The 14,957-nt window shown below is 47.4% G+C and overlaps 2 protein-coding genes across 10 annotated transcripts in view; one reads left to right on the top strand and one right to left on the bottom strand.

Moving 5' to 3' along the window:
• The window catches only part of LOC125769899 (obscurin), a 55,636-nt gene extending 50,706 nt beyond the window's left edge, over window positions 1-4,930 (top strand). For all 8 annotated transcript variants that reach the window (XM_049438930.1, XM_049438926.1, XM_049438929.1 and 5 more), the window contains 5 exons: window positions 41-1,462; window positions 1,531-2,962; window positions 3,028-3,253; window positions 3,581-3,686; window positions 3,764-4,930. In XM_049438930.1, coding sequence (XP_049294887.1) covers window positions 41-1,462; window positions 1,531-2,962; window positions 3,028-3,253; window positions 3,581-3,686; window positions 3,764-3,901 — 3,324 coding nt within the window. In that variant the 3' untranslated portion in view covers window positions 3,902-4,930. The remainder of the gene's footprint in view (window positions 1-40; window positions 1,463-1,530; window positions 2,963-3,027; window positions 3,254-3,580; window positions 3,687-3,763) is intronic.
• Window positions 4,335-14,891, bottom strand: LOC125769900 (protein KIAA0100). 2 transcript variants are annotated; one of them, XM_049438934.1, is made up of 7 exons: window positions 14,379-14,891; window positions 11,613-14,292; window positions 11,397-11,540; window positions 7,117-11,292; window positions 6,942-7,043; window positions 6,805-6,819; window positions 4,335-6,085 (listed from the first exon to the last, which is right to left on the bottom strand). In XM_049438934.1, the coding sequence occupies exons 1-7, from the start codon at window positions 14,435-14,437 to the stop codon at window positions 6,035-6,037; spliced, it is 7,227 nt and encodes a 2,408-aa protein (XP_049294891.1). In that variant the 5' UTR covers window positions 14,438-14,891; the 3' UTR covers window positions 4,335-6,034. The 2 variants fall into 2 exon arrangements, with proteins under 2 accessions (XP_049294891.1, XP_049294892.1); XM_049438935.1 differs by lacking the exon at window positions 6,805-6,819 and having other exon boundaries at window positions 14,379-14,890.
• Window positions 14,892-14,957: the final 66 nt, after the last annotated feature.

The following is a 14,957-nucleotide window of genomic DNA, read 5'->3' as shown; positions in this document are numbered from 1 at the left end:
GCATCCTCAAATTCCAATCTGGTGTTATTATTCTTTGCAGATGATTTTCTACGAGCCGGATACATGTGTGTTGCTGTTGACAGATGCAATTAAGAAGGATGAGGGTCTGTACTCGATCAGCGCTCGCAATGCGATCGGTTCCATTAGCTCTTCCGTGACGGTGCACGTAGAAGATAACGAGGAAGACTACGTGTACAATGCGCACCATCGTACGCCATATGTACGCGCCCGTAACAAGGTCTACCAGGATTTCTACGATATTGGCGATGAAATTGGCCGAGGTACACAGGGCATTACGTATCATGCGACGGATCGTTCCAACGGTCGTAACTTTGCTGCTAAGATCATGTACGGCAGTCCTGATCTGCGTCCGTTTATGTTCAATGAGGTTGACATCATGAACATACTGAATCACCGTAAGCTTATCCGGCTACACGATGCGTACGATATAAATCGCTCGATCACGCTCGTACTGGAACTTGCTTCCGGCGGTGAGTTGGTGCGAGACAATCTGCTCAAGTACGATTACTACACCGAGCGCCAGATTGCGATCTATGTGTACCAGGTGTTGCTTGGTCTGGAGCATATGCATACGCGTGGTATCGGTCACATGGGTCTGACGATTAAGGATCTGCTTATTGCACACCCTGGCAGCGATAATTTGAAGATTTGCGACTTTGGACTGGCGCGCCGCATTGAGGATGATAAGCTGTACACGCTCGATTACGGTATGCCAGAGTTCATCGCGCCAGAGGTGATCAATCGCTGCGGTGTTGGGCTTGGCCAAGATATGTGGTGCGTGGGTATCATTACGTACATTTTGCTCGGTGGCGTTAGTCCGTTCCTTGGCCGTAATGATCGTGAAACGCTGACACGCATTAAGGAGGGCAAGTGGACGTTCGTCGGTTCGGTGTGGGAGAACATTTCGGCGGAAGCACGTGACTTCATTACGCGTCTGCTGGTGTACGAGGAAAAACACCGTATGACAATTCGCGATGCACTGAATCACTCCTGGTTCGATGTGATCTATCGCCGCACGTTCGAGGAGTACCAGATTGGTACGGATCGTCTGCGCAGCTACTACTACCATTACCGCGACTGGTACACGAACGCATCCTGTCGCACGTGGTACCGTCGACGACCGCTGATGAGCTGCTTCGACCATCCGTCACGTATGGTCTACCCGCCCGGTATTATTTTCACGCCCGAAGGTACACCGCCACCGATGCAGGTTGATGATATCCCGCACAAGCGCAAGAAGTGGGAAGAGTATGTGTCGAAGGACAACCATCCAGACTATGAGACGGCTTCGTTCAAGTCCGAAAGCCATTACCAGTACGGACCGGACACGTATCTGCTTCAGCTGCGTGATACTACCTTCCCGTGCCGTCTGCGCGAGTACATGAAGATCGCGAAGCACCGATCACCGAGCTTGGTGTCGGATTCGAACTACGATGGAAGTGTAAGTATTTCTTATTACCACTAGAGTCTTCGATCTGTTCACTTACTGCAACTTTCTTCCATCTGTAGCTGCCCATCATCCGTGAGCGTCGTCGCTTTACGGACGTGATGGATGAAGAAATCGATGACGAGCGTCGCAGTCGTATCACGCGCTATGGAACCGATGATAGCTTCACAGTAACGCGCCGTATCCGTAACGAGGTCGGTACGCGCCTTGGTTCGTACGCGGAAGCTGAAGCACTGATTGAGTGCAAGCGGGAAGGACAGGCGCCATTCTTCCGTGAGAAGCCACAAAGCATCGCTATCCGGGAAGGTGAACCGAACCAGATCATCTGCTATGCCGTCGGTGATCCGAAACCATCGGTTACCTGGTTCCGCAACGACATGGTCATTACCGATACGAACCGCATCAAGGTGTTGGACGATGTTGACGGTCGTTCGGTGATCCAGTTCCATCCGGCCACGCACAACGATATCGGTGTTTATAAGGCGGTCGCAAGTAACCGCATCGCCAAGACGGTTGCCCGCTGCCGGGTAGTGATCGCTGTCATTCCGGACGCACCCGATGCACCGGATGCCGTCGCAGTGAGCGACACAGAGGTGCTGTTGCGCTGGAAGCAACCACGCAGCGACGGTAATTCGCAGGTTATCTGCTACAGCCTGGAGCAGAAGGAGCACGGCAAGGTCGATTGGGTGGACGTGGCGTGCAACATCGATCACGAGTTCTTCCTGGTGCATGATTTGCGCCCGAACGTTAACTACCAGTTCCGACTTGCTGCGTACAATCGTATCGGCTGGAGCGACCGTGGTCTGCCGACGAAGACCATCACGACGCTAGACCCGGGCGCACCCAAGATTCAGATCACGCGCGCCATGAAGCATCTGCAGCAGCTGACCGAATCGGGTCAGCAGGTCGGTCCGGAGGAGCGTACCGGCCGGCTGGACTACAGCTACGAAAAGACACCGCTCAAGTGGAGCATCGAGGGTAACTATAACGAGAAGTACACCTTCATGTCGGAGATGTCGCGCGGTCGGTACTCGATTGTGGTAAAGGGTCTGGAGAAGTCCACCGACAAAATAGTGGTGGCGAAGATTTTCGAGCTGGGCGATGAACGTGCGGCCGAAGCGGTCGAGCGCGAGTTTGACGTGCTGCGCACGCTGCGTCACGAACGCATCGCCTCACTGTTAGCGGCATTCCGTCCGAAGAACACCTCCATTGCGGCGCTGGTGATGGAAAAGCTGCAGGGTGCGGATGTGCTGACCTATCTGAGCAGTCGCTCCGAGTACAGTGAGCAGATTGTGGCCACCATCGTCAACCAGGTGCTGGATGGTTTGCAGTATCTGCACTGGCGCGGTATTTGCCATCTGGATTTGCAGCCCGACAACATTGTGATGGCATCGGTGCGTCAGGTCAACATTAAACTGGTAGATTTCGGTTCTGCCCAGTACGTGTCTAAGCTTGGAACTAACGTTACCCGGTCGGGTTGGTTGGACTTCATGCGTAAGTTTGAGTATGGACTAACAGAGAATAAGAGACTAAGAGTAACTGGTCTTTCTTTCCTACAGCACCGGAGATCCTGAACGATGAGCCAGCTCTGCCCCAAACCGACATCTGGACAGTCGGTTGTTTGACGTATCTGTTCCTGTCGGCCACCAGTCCATTCCGTGGCCAGGATGAGGCAGAAACTCGGGCCAACATTAGCTTCGTGCGCTATCGGTTCGAGAACCTGTTCAAGGAGGTTACCGCCGAAGCGACGCGCTTCTTGATGCTAATCTTCAAGCGTGCACCAAAGTAAGTGTCTGTTCCGTTCTCATTTTGGTAAATCAATTTAATGAGCGAGCACTCAGTAAGCTCCGTACAACAAACCAGCTAGCTCCGTTAGGAACGAAAAAAATAAGCAGGTTGAGTACTTTGCACATCGTGCAATTTGGAGCTCACTTTGGTGAGAGCAGGCGACTGAACTACATCTAATAACTAATCTTAGAGTCAGTTCTTGAATAACCCGAGTCACCCATAAGCGCATATTCATCAGAATAACCCTAAAGCGATTCCAAACATCCTTTTGTTCCACACTAGCAAATAACTTAAAAAAACTTTACCGTAAATCTTTTTTTACAGCAAACGTCCAACGGTCGAAGAATGTTTCGATCACCGCTGGTTGGTACATACCGATTTCATGACGAAGAAGCGCGAACGGGCAATCTTCCCAGGCAACCGCTTGAAGGTTCGTTACAATTTTTTTCCCGAACTCCTCATTGTTTGCCCTGACTTTAATGCTAAATGTTTTCTCATTATTTCCAGCAAATTTCCGAAGAATATCATACGATGAAAACGAACGAAGCCACCAAGTCGGAGACGATCTCCAACTTTGGTGGACAATCCCCACGTCAGCTGTTGCGATCCAACAGCATCCAGGAGGAGCTGCTGACAACGTTCTAAGCTATTTTGCCGCTAACCTTTTATCTCCTACCTATCATCGAAGTGTGTTCCGTTTTCAAACGTTATTAATTTGCTTGCTTGCACATACATATGTCTGTTCGCTTCCAGTGAAAGTATCCGTTGCGCAAAACGACGTTCTTTTGCTATCATTTTTGTTTGCTATTTCTATAAACTGTAAATAGCGTTGGAACAAAATTGATTTTTGTGCCGTTTTTTTTAATTTCCTGCACCCCATCCTTAGCCATTGTCAAATTGAGCCCCAATTTGATATTGATGTGCTTTTGGTGGGTCACCTTTTCGTTCATTAGTAGCTTACGCACGTCGAGTTATCGTTTACCAGTCCGTTTTCATTGCTCGCAACTGCTAAAGAGTACTTATAAACGAAGTCCAACGATACAAACACATTTTTAAAAAAGTGTAAAAACACTTAATCAAAAAAAACAACAATATAATGCAGCATACGCAACGATTTAACAATCATGTTCTTTATATACAATCGTAACACGTTTATACACGCGACACACATTTTGCCGGTATGTGATGGAAGCTGGGCCATGGACCGCGTACCCCGGGGGATCTTTTTTTATATGACTTTTTTAACCGCAAAACAAACACCACTGTTATACACATCCCTAAGAAAAACCGGGCTTTCGCTGATCCACCCAGCACAGTGCGCGCGGTACGTTAACTCTATAGTTGTTTAGGAAAATTTTGAGAACGGCACAGGCTGCTCTCTATCTCTCTGTTCGCCTCTTGCGGAACGGTTTTATCGGTACCATTATTACCGGTACACCGTATACGCCGCAGGAAGGGTAGGAACAAGAGTGTAACTTATTTATTTGTATATTGTATATTTACTATTTACTGCTTAGTGATACAAAATTACATTTGCTTCCCTGTCCCATGATCGATTTCAAAAAGGGGTTTTACTTTTATCTATTAATTTGCACAAATTCGTCAGCGTCATAACTGACCTCTTTGACTTTTTTGGATGAATAAAATTGTTTTTTCTTTATGTTTCTGTTCAAACAGTGTACCAAAGATTGATTTCGTAATTGTTTGAGAATATGTTTGGAATACGTGTTGGTAAGTACATTTTTTCAGCAATTTAAATTACACTACACGTGATATATGTACAAAACGGAATTCTGGAGGATACTAAAAAATAAAAAGCAACACTGTTTGAAAACTTTGGTACGGAATATTTAGAACCTTTGTTGCATCTTCAGCACTCGCACATTGCTCCATTCTTTTCTTTCTTGTACAAACAACTAACATTCTCTTGTTCAAACACAAACATGCCTGTCGTTAACCTTAAAACCCTTTTAACTCTGCCCGCTCTGTGTATGCTACTAGTAATCGCTTTATTTCTACTCCTAAGTTAATCCAATGGTAACAAAGCACATTCTGGTATAACATAGAAGCACATTAGTAGCATAATCGTCGTGACTTGAAATAAAACGTGAACCACATTGCACAGTTTCGTGCCGTAAATACGGTTACCATAAATAATACACAAACAGCTATACTAACAACAAATAACTGCAACACAAAGTCGTGAAATCATTCTTCCAGAACGCACCTGATTGGTCCGCGGATATAAATAAGATAGAAAAAACAAGAAAATGCTTTATCGAAAACATAAATAATCTCACACTTACATCAATAAAATGTAAATAATCCTGATGTGGTGCCTTTAAAGCTTGCACTATATGTTCTTCCCTATATGAAAACGTCACTGGCTACGCTTGTCCTTCACTCGCCCACTTATTGGCCATGCCACAGATGGTGGTTTCTTATCAACAAACTGCAAAGCATTGAAGATTTGATGTAAAAATCTATCTGTTCACTGGATTCCCCTGTTATCTTGAAACTATTCTCATTTTGTATGATGAAACTTGGGTCTTCATTAAAATTACATTTATGGTTCGATGATTGCACTTGGGAATCACACCCGAACTTGGTACATACTGATAATTAGAGTGATAAATGATATTAGAGGATCACTTGATTTCATATATAATGTGAAGAATATAATTTGACGAATCTGAAGCGTACTTTTGTCTTATTCCTTAAACTCCCTTATTCTGGTGATGTTTCTTGCCGTTTTTTATCCGGATTTACACCCTTTCCTTATGATTTGGAAAACTTAAATACACCCTTGCGAAGGCTTTTGTTTTCCGGCTGAAAGTATGCAATTGTAATTTCATGTTTAGTACAATAAACTACGCAATGTTCTACAAAACTAACATTAATGTAATGCGAAAAGCAATTCAATTCACGCTTGATCAGATGCCAATGAGAAAATAAATACGAGGTATGTGCAATATGACATGATACTAAAATAGAAGCAATCAAAACATCAAACAGGACTAAGGAAAGAATTGTTCAGAAGAAATCTGAATTTTCAAGAAAAATCTTAATTTAAAAAAGAAACATAAATACCAAACAATCAATGTTTGAGCCATAACATTGATGTAAAAAAATAGATTTACACGCGATCAAGAATAACTGTTGAATACTAATCAGAGGTTCATTCAAATGCGTGAGCTGACTTCGGATGTTTAACGATAGAGGTCGCCAATCATTTTAAAGGCGGGAAAAAGAGAACTCGAAAAAGTATCCGGACAAACGAAGATGAAGGAATCGAATTTATCAAACAAATGATCGAGCTGTAAGAGATCCTTAATGTGCTTAATTATCTTTTTGCACTTTGTGTTGAGGATAATAGAGAAACCCCGTTGAGAATTGTGAGAGTTTTTTGATTAGGACATGTGGAACTCTGCAATCGAAAACGATGGCAATAGGCTACAATAGTAGCAGAGTACAAAACTACTATTGCGCTAATAACACTAAATCAATATAACACATTTTCCACACATAAAAATGCTTCATACATATACCTTATTCCGAGCACGCTGTTACATTGAACAACACATGTGAGCGTTTTTTTTGCGTAAATAAAACAAATAAACACTTCTGTCAGAAAAAAAACTTCACATTTTGCACACTTAACAAAGGCTTGTGCTATTTTACTTACCGCATGACGATTGCCGAACAGCATCTTAGCCTTATCCTCTTCCTGCGGTGATGGTTGCTCGTCAACAAGGGCTTTCTTCAGTTTTAGCTTTTGCTTTATTGCCTATAAAAGTAAACGAACGGACAAATAGGTTACAGACAAATAGAGTACAGTTTCGCATTGTGAGACTACCTACCTGCGATAAAAGAACACGTCGACTGTCCGATTTCATTGCTAGCAACAGGTCAAGCCAGGTCCACGTAACGTTATGATACTCGAGCGTCGGTATCAACAGTGCCAGGTCCGTGATGTCTTCGAAATTTTTCTCCTTATTGCCCTTGTAGCTTACCTTGACCGGTACCTCCGGTATCTTGATGTAGATAAACAGCTTGTTCTTCTCTGCCCGCTCCTTCATCTTTTCCACATCGTCCTGGATGCGCACGTAAAAGTTGCTATCCTTGGAAGCCTTTTTGCCACCGCCGGCGGAAGATTTCGATCCACCTGCGGTGGAAATGGAACTGCTCGAGGAAGCGGATGCACCACTGCCACCGCCACCACCACCACCGCTACCACTAGCGCCACCGCCACTTCCAACACCACCAGCTAACGAAGATGAGTTCGTTTTTCTAATGCCTCCTTTCACGGCCACGGAAGACCCACTGCCGCTTGTACTAGCGACCGAACCACTGCCGTCAACACTCGCATCAAGCTCATCGGCTGCATCCGCTTCGTCGCGATCGGGAAAGCAAAACTTTAGCATCGTATTGTAAAATTTCTTCGAGATTTGTATCGTGATCGGAACGACGTTAATCTCAAAATGTTCCTTCACGGAGATTCCGCCAACCGGTGGTTTCTCGCGACAGAATACCCGCAACACACGCTTATGCTCCACCGGCATGTCACGCTGAATTTCGGTCGGACAAAGAACCTCTGTATAGCTGTCGCGCGGTATCAAATTGCTTATCCTAATATAGCCCAGCTCTAGCAGATGGTCCACCGAATCATCACTCTTCGAGTTTTTCGTGTACAAAAAGTTACTCAGGATGAGATCGGCAATACCGATTTGACCGTCCGCCTCCGTCAGACGCCACTGGGCATGCTTGAAGCAGATTTCGTTCGCACGTACGATCGTGACCGGTTTGTCCTTGCGGAACGTTGCCAAACGGTTCGATGCGGACAGCTGTGCTTCGTTGTAGCACGACAGCATCATATCCAGCTCGTCGCTTTTCGTCGTCAGCAGCTCCTTGAAGTACAGGATGGAGTTGTGCACTTCCTCGAACTCAACTCGCAACTCCTCCGAGTCTCCTTCTTCCAAGCGTGCCTTCGTGATAAAATGAATGTCCTTCTCCAGACATCGGATGCGTGACATTAAACTTCGGATCTCTGTCTGCAGATGCTGGATCGGTCGCTTCTGATCCTCGCTACTATATAGCTGCAGCTGGAAGCGCATCCGGGCGAGCTGTTCCAGCGCTTCCTTGCGCTGTGGCTCCACGTACAGCAGCAAATTGTTCACGATGTCCAGTATCATCGCATACTGGAGCGAGTTCGTACACACGTCCAGGTCGTGATGCATCAGCGTGAACGCATCTACCGGTTCGTCCTGATTTTCCCACGGGCTCATCGATTCCTCGACCGGCGGTGGCGGTACCTCACTGATCATGCCCGGATCGATGCTGGTATCACCGTAGCTGACGTAGAAAAATTCACACTTACATCGCGACACGATGCGCTGCAGCTGAATCGGTGGTTTCTGTCCACTGGTGTAGCTGCTCTCGCCAAGTACTCCAACCGTCTCGGATACGACTCCACCGACGCTCTGCCCACTGCCCACGAGATGTGGCAGATCGGGCAGCTCACTAATTACGACCGGCGCGTCACGATCCTTCTCCTGGATGTTGTCCACCGTGAGCCACATAATTTCGGCCATCTCATGCGAGTCACCCTCGTTCGCACTCACCGTTGCGTAGTACTGCATGCACTCCAGCGACCCGACCCACGTCGTTTTCGAAACGATCGTGTGATCTCGCCATACCGGTCGATGAACACGCTGCAAGATCTCCGCCTTAGCTGCGCTCAGTATCACATACCCGGACGTTTCGCAGCCCTTCAACAACACCTGTGAGTTGACCAGCGAAATCGCCCAGTTGTAGTGCAGCACATCACCCTCCTGGTATGCTTGCAGGCCCTTTAGCTGTTGCTGGCGCGTCTGCGCCGACTGATCATCACTGTATACCAAAGGTTTATGGTCCGCTTCCTGTATCAGCTGCTGCAACATCGCCATACTATCGCTGGACTGTTGCGCTTTTCCCTTCGCACTTAGGTGGCCTCCGCTGCTAGTGGTTCCTGCTACACCGCCACCACCCTGATGCAGATCTTGCCCGGTACTTCTCGATTTAAACGGTGTTCCCAGATCCGCTCCGCCTGCTGCCGTTGATCCACCGCCTCCTGTCGAACCACTGCCGGTACCCGCACCCGCGGTACCACCTTCTTTGCGGAAACACTTCAACGCTTCCGTAGCGAGGTTATTTTTCAACTTCTGGCTCTTAACAAGCGAATCGAACAGTGCGAACGCAACATCTCTGTTGTCTTTGGTCCATGCACCCTTCAGATCGTACACCACGAGCTTGTGCGTTGGCGTGTCCTTTTCACGCTCGTTCCCATTGGTGGAAAGCAATGCTTCCCGGCCGTACGAAACCCTCGCGACGCTCAGGAAATAATACCGATAGATGTCACCGCTAGCGTTCGAAAGGCTTTCCGAGCTTGTATCGGTGCGTTGCTGCTGTTGCTGCTCGTTGCTGATTTGTGTCGTGCGCAGCCAAATCTCGGCATCGTTTAGCTCACAGTTCATATACATAACCGACCAGTCGGCCCGTGGGCGATGGATCAATCCATCGTCAATCGGTAACAGTGTTAGTGTGTGCTCCGAACTAAACGTAATTCTTCCTCCGCTTAGCTGAAAGCCACGATTCAATGCGTGCGACATCCAGTAAAATATCTGAAACCGGTGCAAACTCATCTGAAGGTTCGCTTTGCGATAATGGCGACTCAGTTGCTTTTTCCTCGGACGCACATTGTTAAACACCGGTCCGCGACGTGTCGGACGCGTAACCCCGGAAAGGATTAGCTTTAAGCTTTCGAACCACCGCAGTGTACTGCCGTAAAGCACCAGATTGGGAATATCGTAATCCGACATAGCGTTTTGCTTGATTTCAAACGACACCCATATGTTCAGATGCTGCGAACGAAACGCTCGGAAGGAATCGTGCACTTGATTGCTGCTGTACTCGGGCAGCTTATCCGGTGCACACGGCACGACCGCATGATGATCGTTCGGATTCGCCAGGCACACCCAGTTCAGCTTGAACGTCAGCTTTAAGTTAGGCAGATGAAGCAACCTACAATCGTCATACCGTGACGCCGTTCGCACATAGATATTCAGATCACCCTTAAACATTAGGCGCGCATTCGAATACATTATGCCGCAGTTGTTCCAGGTAAGCTCCATTTCCTCCGTGGTGTTGTACGGATCCAGCGAGGCATGCAACAAAATCGTAAACTGCTTTGCGATGATCGATAACTGACCGTGCATTAGCAATCGCATCTTATCCCAGAATGGCAACGGTGGACTCGGATCGCGTGACGGGGCAGAAATTTTCTCCATCATTAGATTACACTGCGCCATCACCGGTTCCCAGCAGGGTCCGAACGCGTACGCTAGATACTCCAGCTCCCAGTTGAAATCGTGATAAAACTTTATCGACGTCATGCTGCGCTGTACTGTGTGCGTCCCGAACGGTTCGCCCAGCTCGATCTCCACGTCACGCTTGGCGCGTCTTGGCGGTGCCATTTCAGCGCCCGCTAGCGTCCCAAACAGATGCATTGCTTTCACGTGAAACATTGGCTGGGGGTAGTCGCGCAACATAAACTTCCACTCGCTGCACCCGATGTTGACGGCACGCACCCACAGTGTCACGAACTCGATACCCTCGTCCGGCCACGGGCTTTCCGGGTCTAGCATGCGCAACCAACGAACCGCATTGTCTGCGCCGTGCAGTGATGGATCTGCCATCGCCATAATTTCCAAATCGGTCATAATCCAGGCAATGAGACGGGTACGCGGTGGACCGGATTCGGAGATTTTCTTCGATCGTTGAATGTAAATTTCTGAATTTTTCTTTATCAGATTCGCGTTTAGCTCCTCAAGCGTACCGGGTGGCAGCATCAGACGTTCCGAGCACAGTTGGGCAATCTTTTGATCAAACAGCTCCTTCCGCTTGACGCTTTCGTGGTACTCGTCCAGCAGTAGCACGTAATTGTCGCGCAACTTTACCTCGAATGGATCGTCGCTCATTTCAAGCAAAAATTCTTTTATCTGCAATTAAACAACAGTTGTTAGTAATACATAATAACCACTAATCTAGAGATCTAGCGCCGGTTCTCGATCAATGCCGCTCTCACAAAGCCATCGGCCCATACCTGTATTATCATATCACTCGGCAATGGACTGTTAATTGTGAACGGTTTCTTCTTGTAGTTGTGCACCACCTTCAACCACTTGTAGATCGACACGAGCTCATTTACTATCGCACCATAGAAATCGTGCTCGTACGGGAAGATCACCTTTTGGGAATGAAAAATTAATTACATTAGAATGTTCACAAATTACAACAGACCTTCGGAAAGACTTGCTACCTTCACACCACCAATGGTTGTCGCCCAGACACGGTTGGAGTCGAGCTGGAAATGATCATAGTTTTGCCGCTCCTGGCATAGCAACTCAACCCGCTCCAATGATTCCATCACCATGTCCTTAATGGTGAATATGTGCTGATCGTCGATCTTGATCACAATGTTTTCGATCGACAGCATCCACTGGCCCTTCCGGTGCACGAGCGCATTTTCTCCGAACACCTGCATTGAGTGCCGTTCGCTGATCTTTATGCCAAACTCCACACTTCCCTCGGCGTACAGTTCGAGGATCATCGATCGGAAAAATGATTTCCTTGCCGATTCGTACCTTTCCGGTTCTACCACGGGTAAATCCAACGGAGGTTCGGGAAGTGTTTTTGTTTTCAAGTTTTCCCTCAACTGGCGCATCTCTTGCAGCAGCGTTACAATATGCATATGTAGATTGGTATTCCACATCACGATCGCGTCTTCTAGCAGCCAAACGTCTACCTTCGGTACGCCTCCGACGTCCACGTGCTCCACCCGTACGCCCTTCACGTTGGCAAACACATTCTGCAGCTCGGCCGAACCATACTCGCAGCCAGTTATGTGCCGGAAATCCAGTATCTCCATCTGGAAGCTGTCGAAGCGGATAAAATTCTTCATAGCCGTCTTCCCCACGGTCAGCTCGTTCAAGTTTGCCAGCATACACGTTTCGTGCTGATTGAAGAAAAATCCAGAAATATCTGTCACGCGTGCAGTGATCACTAAATCAATCGTAGCCAGCGATCCTCGGCGTTCCTTGCCCGCCAAATGTGTATGAGTGTCGCGTGCGGATTGCTGCCTTGTGTTCGTCGTTGTCGTCGAACGGTATTGCTCCAGGCAGCGTTTCGCGTTCACCAAATAATCTGCCAGCGTTGGGCTATACTCCACTCGAAATGTGTGCACCGAAAAGTCCAGCTTGGTCGTATCACCGTAACTGCTCAGTTTACACAAACTCATCGCTACGTAGAAGGGACTGCCGCGTATATGCCCCTTCTTCAAGCTTTGGGCATTTTCTTTGTGTGAAATGTTCGAACTAAGTGACCACCAGACGGATTCAATTAGCAACTCAGTACTCCAGTGTCTACGATCGAGCAGTAAGTTCAACATTCGACTATCGTACACCTTGCTACGCTTTTCAGCAAACTGTTCCAGCAACAGTTTGGCATGATTGCAACATATGGAGGAAACCTGCGATGGGCCAAACCGGAAGACGGTCGTTACATCCCACAGCTCGGCACAGCCCTTGATGACGATACGCTTCAGGAAGTCTTCCAGCATCTTTGAACCGCCGGCGGACGTTCGTCTTGTTCTGCACTGTGCCGCCAATCCAGCTAGCTTCAAACTTTTTGGATTGAGCTGCCGAGTTGTACGATCACCGGTGAAAAAGTTCTTGCTAATCCAGCCGTAAATCTCACGATGGTTATATATCAGCACAAACGATGAAAGCTTTGAGTAAATGTTCACCAAACTACCCTCCAGCTTTGAATCCACGCTAAACTGCTGCAAAAACAGCAGCTTCTCGTGCATCGTGTCGATCTCGAGCTGCTGCAACTGCATCCCTACATAGACCAACGGCAGCTGATGCTCTTCTGCGATGGTGATCGGCGGTGTGCTAAATTTGCTCGACACCGCAAACTTGTGCAACGTGGCAGAGAAATCATTCGACGAGTTTTCACGCACCGCACTGATGGTGGTGTTTTCTATTTTCACGAAAAAGTTTTTCGGTATAACCGGCGCAAACCGCTGGTACCACTCGTACAGGGAAAATTCTTCCTGCGCGTTTGACTCAAACGAACGGTCCGGTTCGTGTTCCGTCTCCGGAACGCCATGCTGTCGAAGAAACAGCTGATGTCGGCGTTTCTGTGCCTGCGTATCCTTAATGAACTCGTACAAACCACCGTGCAGCGTCACTTTGGTCGTTGTCATTGCGAGGCTGAGCTTTTCCAGCGACATCGGTGCATCCACCACCAGCACTCCATCCAGTGCAATACCAAAACTTAGCTCACCGAGACACGGTTGCGGAAGATCGGATATTTTGCGCGATCGTTCCAGTCTCTTCGGGGTAGATATGCAATGGCGCAGAATCTTCGCCTGCGCATCACAGAGCGATGCGGATACGAGCAACGATTTGGTACTGTGCACGAGACTACCGTCAAGGTGCAGCTCTTTGGCAGTGGCATGCAGCAACCAGCCAGGTTCCTGGGCACTGTTTAACAATGCTACCGAAACATTGTTTATGTGTACCGCCATGAATTGGGCAAACTTGAGTAGCCGTGGCGGTACCTTCTTTTCCCGGAAATCGAGCGGCTTCCGTTGGGGGTTGCACTTCGCCTTTGCTTGAAATCCGGTCCAATCGCTACTGTAACCCGCTCCGGACGGATTACCGTAGCTACCCGGGGTTGTTGCATTTCCGCCTCCTCCAGCGGGCGGTTTGTTGATATCCTTGTTGATGCGTACATCGCGCACATTAATGGACAGCAGCTTCGAAACGTCCGAATTGACGAAACTACTTTGCAGACTAATTTCATCGATCTGTACTGAAAATCCGCTTTTGCAAATGGTCACATCACGTATCGAAAAGGGCAAACTGATGCGACCTACGTTAATTTCTATATTGTACAACTTTTTCAGCACGAATCCAATCAATTTTGGTATTAGCCTGAAAAGAATGAAGGTCAGATTTACTCGTCACAGTTAACAATAGTGATGGGATGGGCTTGGCCGCGAATCACACACAGTACATACCATGTTAAAACAAGATAAGCGAGAGAACAAAATATTATTATGTAGAAGAAGTTCAACATGATCTATGCACCATTGCCACCTTGGGGTGAAGCTTTAACACAATGTTACAAAATCGATTTTACAATCTAAATGTGATAAATTAACCTTTTTCTTTCCCCGCAGTGCAGCCCGATTGTTTTTCTCCTATCTGCTCAACAAATTTTTGACAATTGTGATTTTTTTTTTGCATTTTCCTCCAAATGTAAACGTCATATGGATTCACACACCCATCTCCATCACCATCACTCACACATCGACATACTAGTATACAAATGCGAATCAGCTGTTTTCATGTTTATGCCGGCTTTTGCTTTTTTTCTCCAGACAGGGAAGAAAGAATACATGTTCAGCATACTCATGATCCGCTATCATTTTCACGTTCGCTCTCTTCCTTTATGTCTTTGAAAGTTAAATCTTCCGAGAAAGATGTTTGACAAAGCAAATTGTACCGCTTTCTTTAAATCCTCTATCCTACGACTTTTTGCATCTGGAGTCTGGAGGTCGCGTTTTCTGCTTCTCTTGACTTTATTTCCCTGTAGC

This window comes from Anopheles funestus, chromosome 3RL (assembly GCF_943734845.2).
Source record: "Anopheles funestus chromosome 3RL, idAnoFuneDA-416_04, whole genome shotgun sequence".
In the NCBI taxonomy this organism is placed as follows: Eukaryota; Metazoa; Arthropoda; class Insecta; order Diptera; family Culicidae; genus Anopheles; species Anopheles funestus.
Note: the sequence above shows the minus strand (reverse complement) of the source record. Positions and strands in the feature narration are given on the sequence as shown.

Bases quoted from the DNA above. Each gene is read 5' to 3' on its own strand.
- LOC125769900 (XM_049438934.1), bottom strand. From the start codon at position 14,437: ATGTTGAACTTCTTCTACATAATAATATTTTGTTCTCTCGCTTATCTT. The intron at 11,293-11,396 runs GTATGGGCCGAT...GTTTAATTGCAG, and splicing joins CGAGTGATATGATAATACAG to ATAAAAGAATTTTTGCTTGA. The intron at 7,044-7,116 runs GTAGGTAGTCTC...TTACTTTTATAG, and splicing joins GACGTGTTCTTTTATCGCAG to GCAATAAAGCAAAAGCTAAA.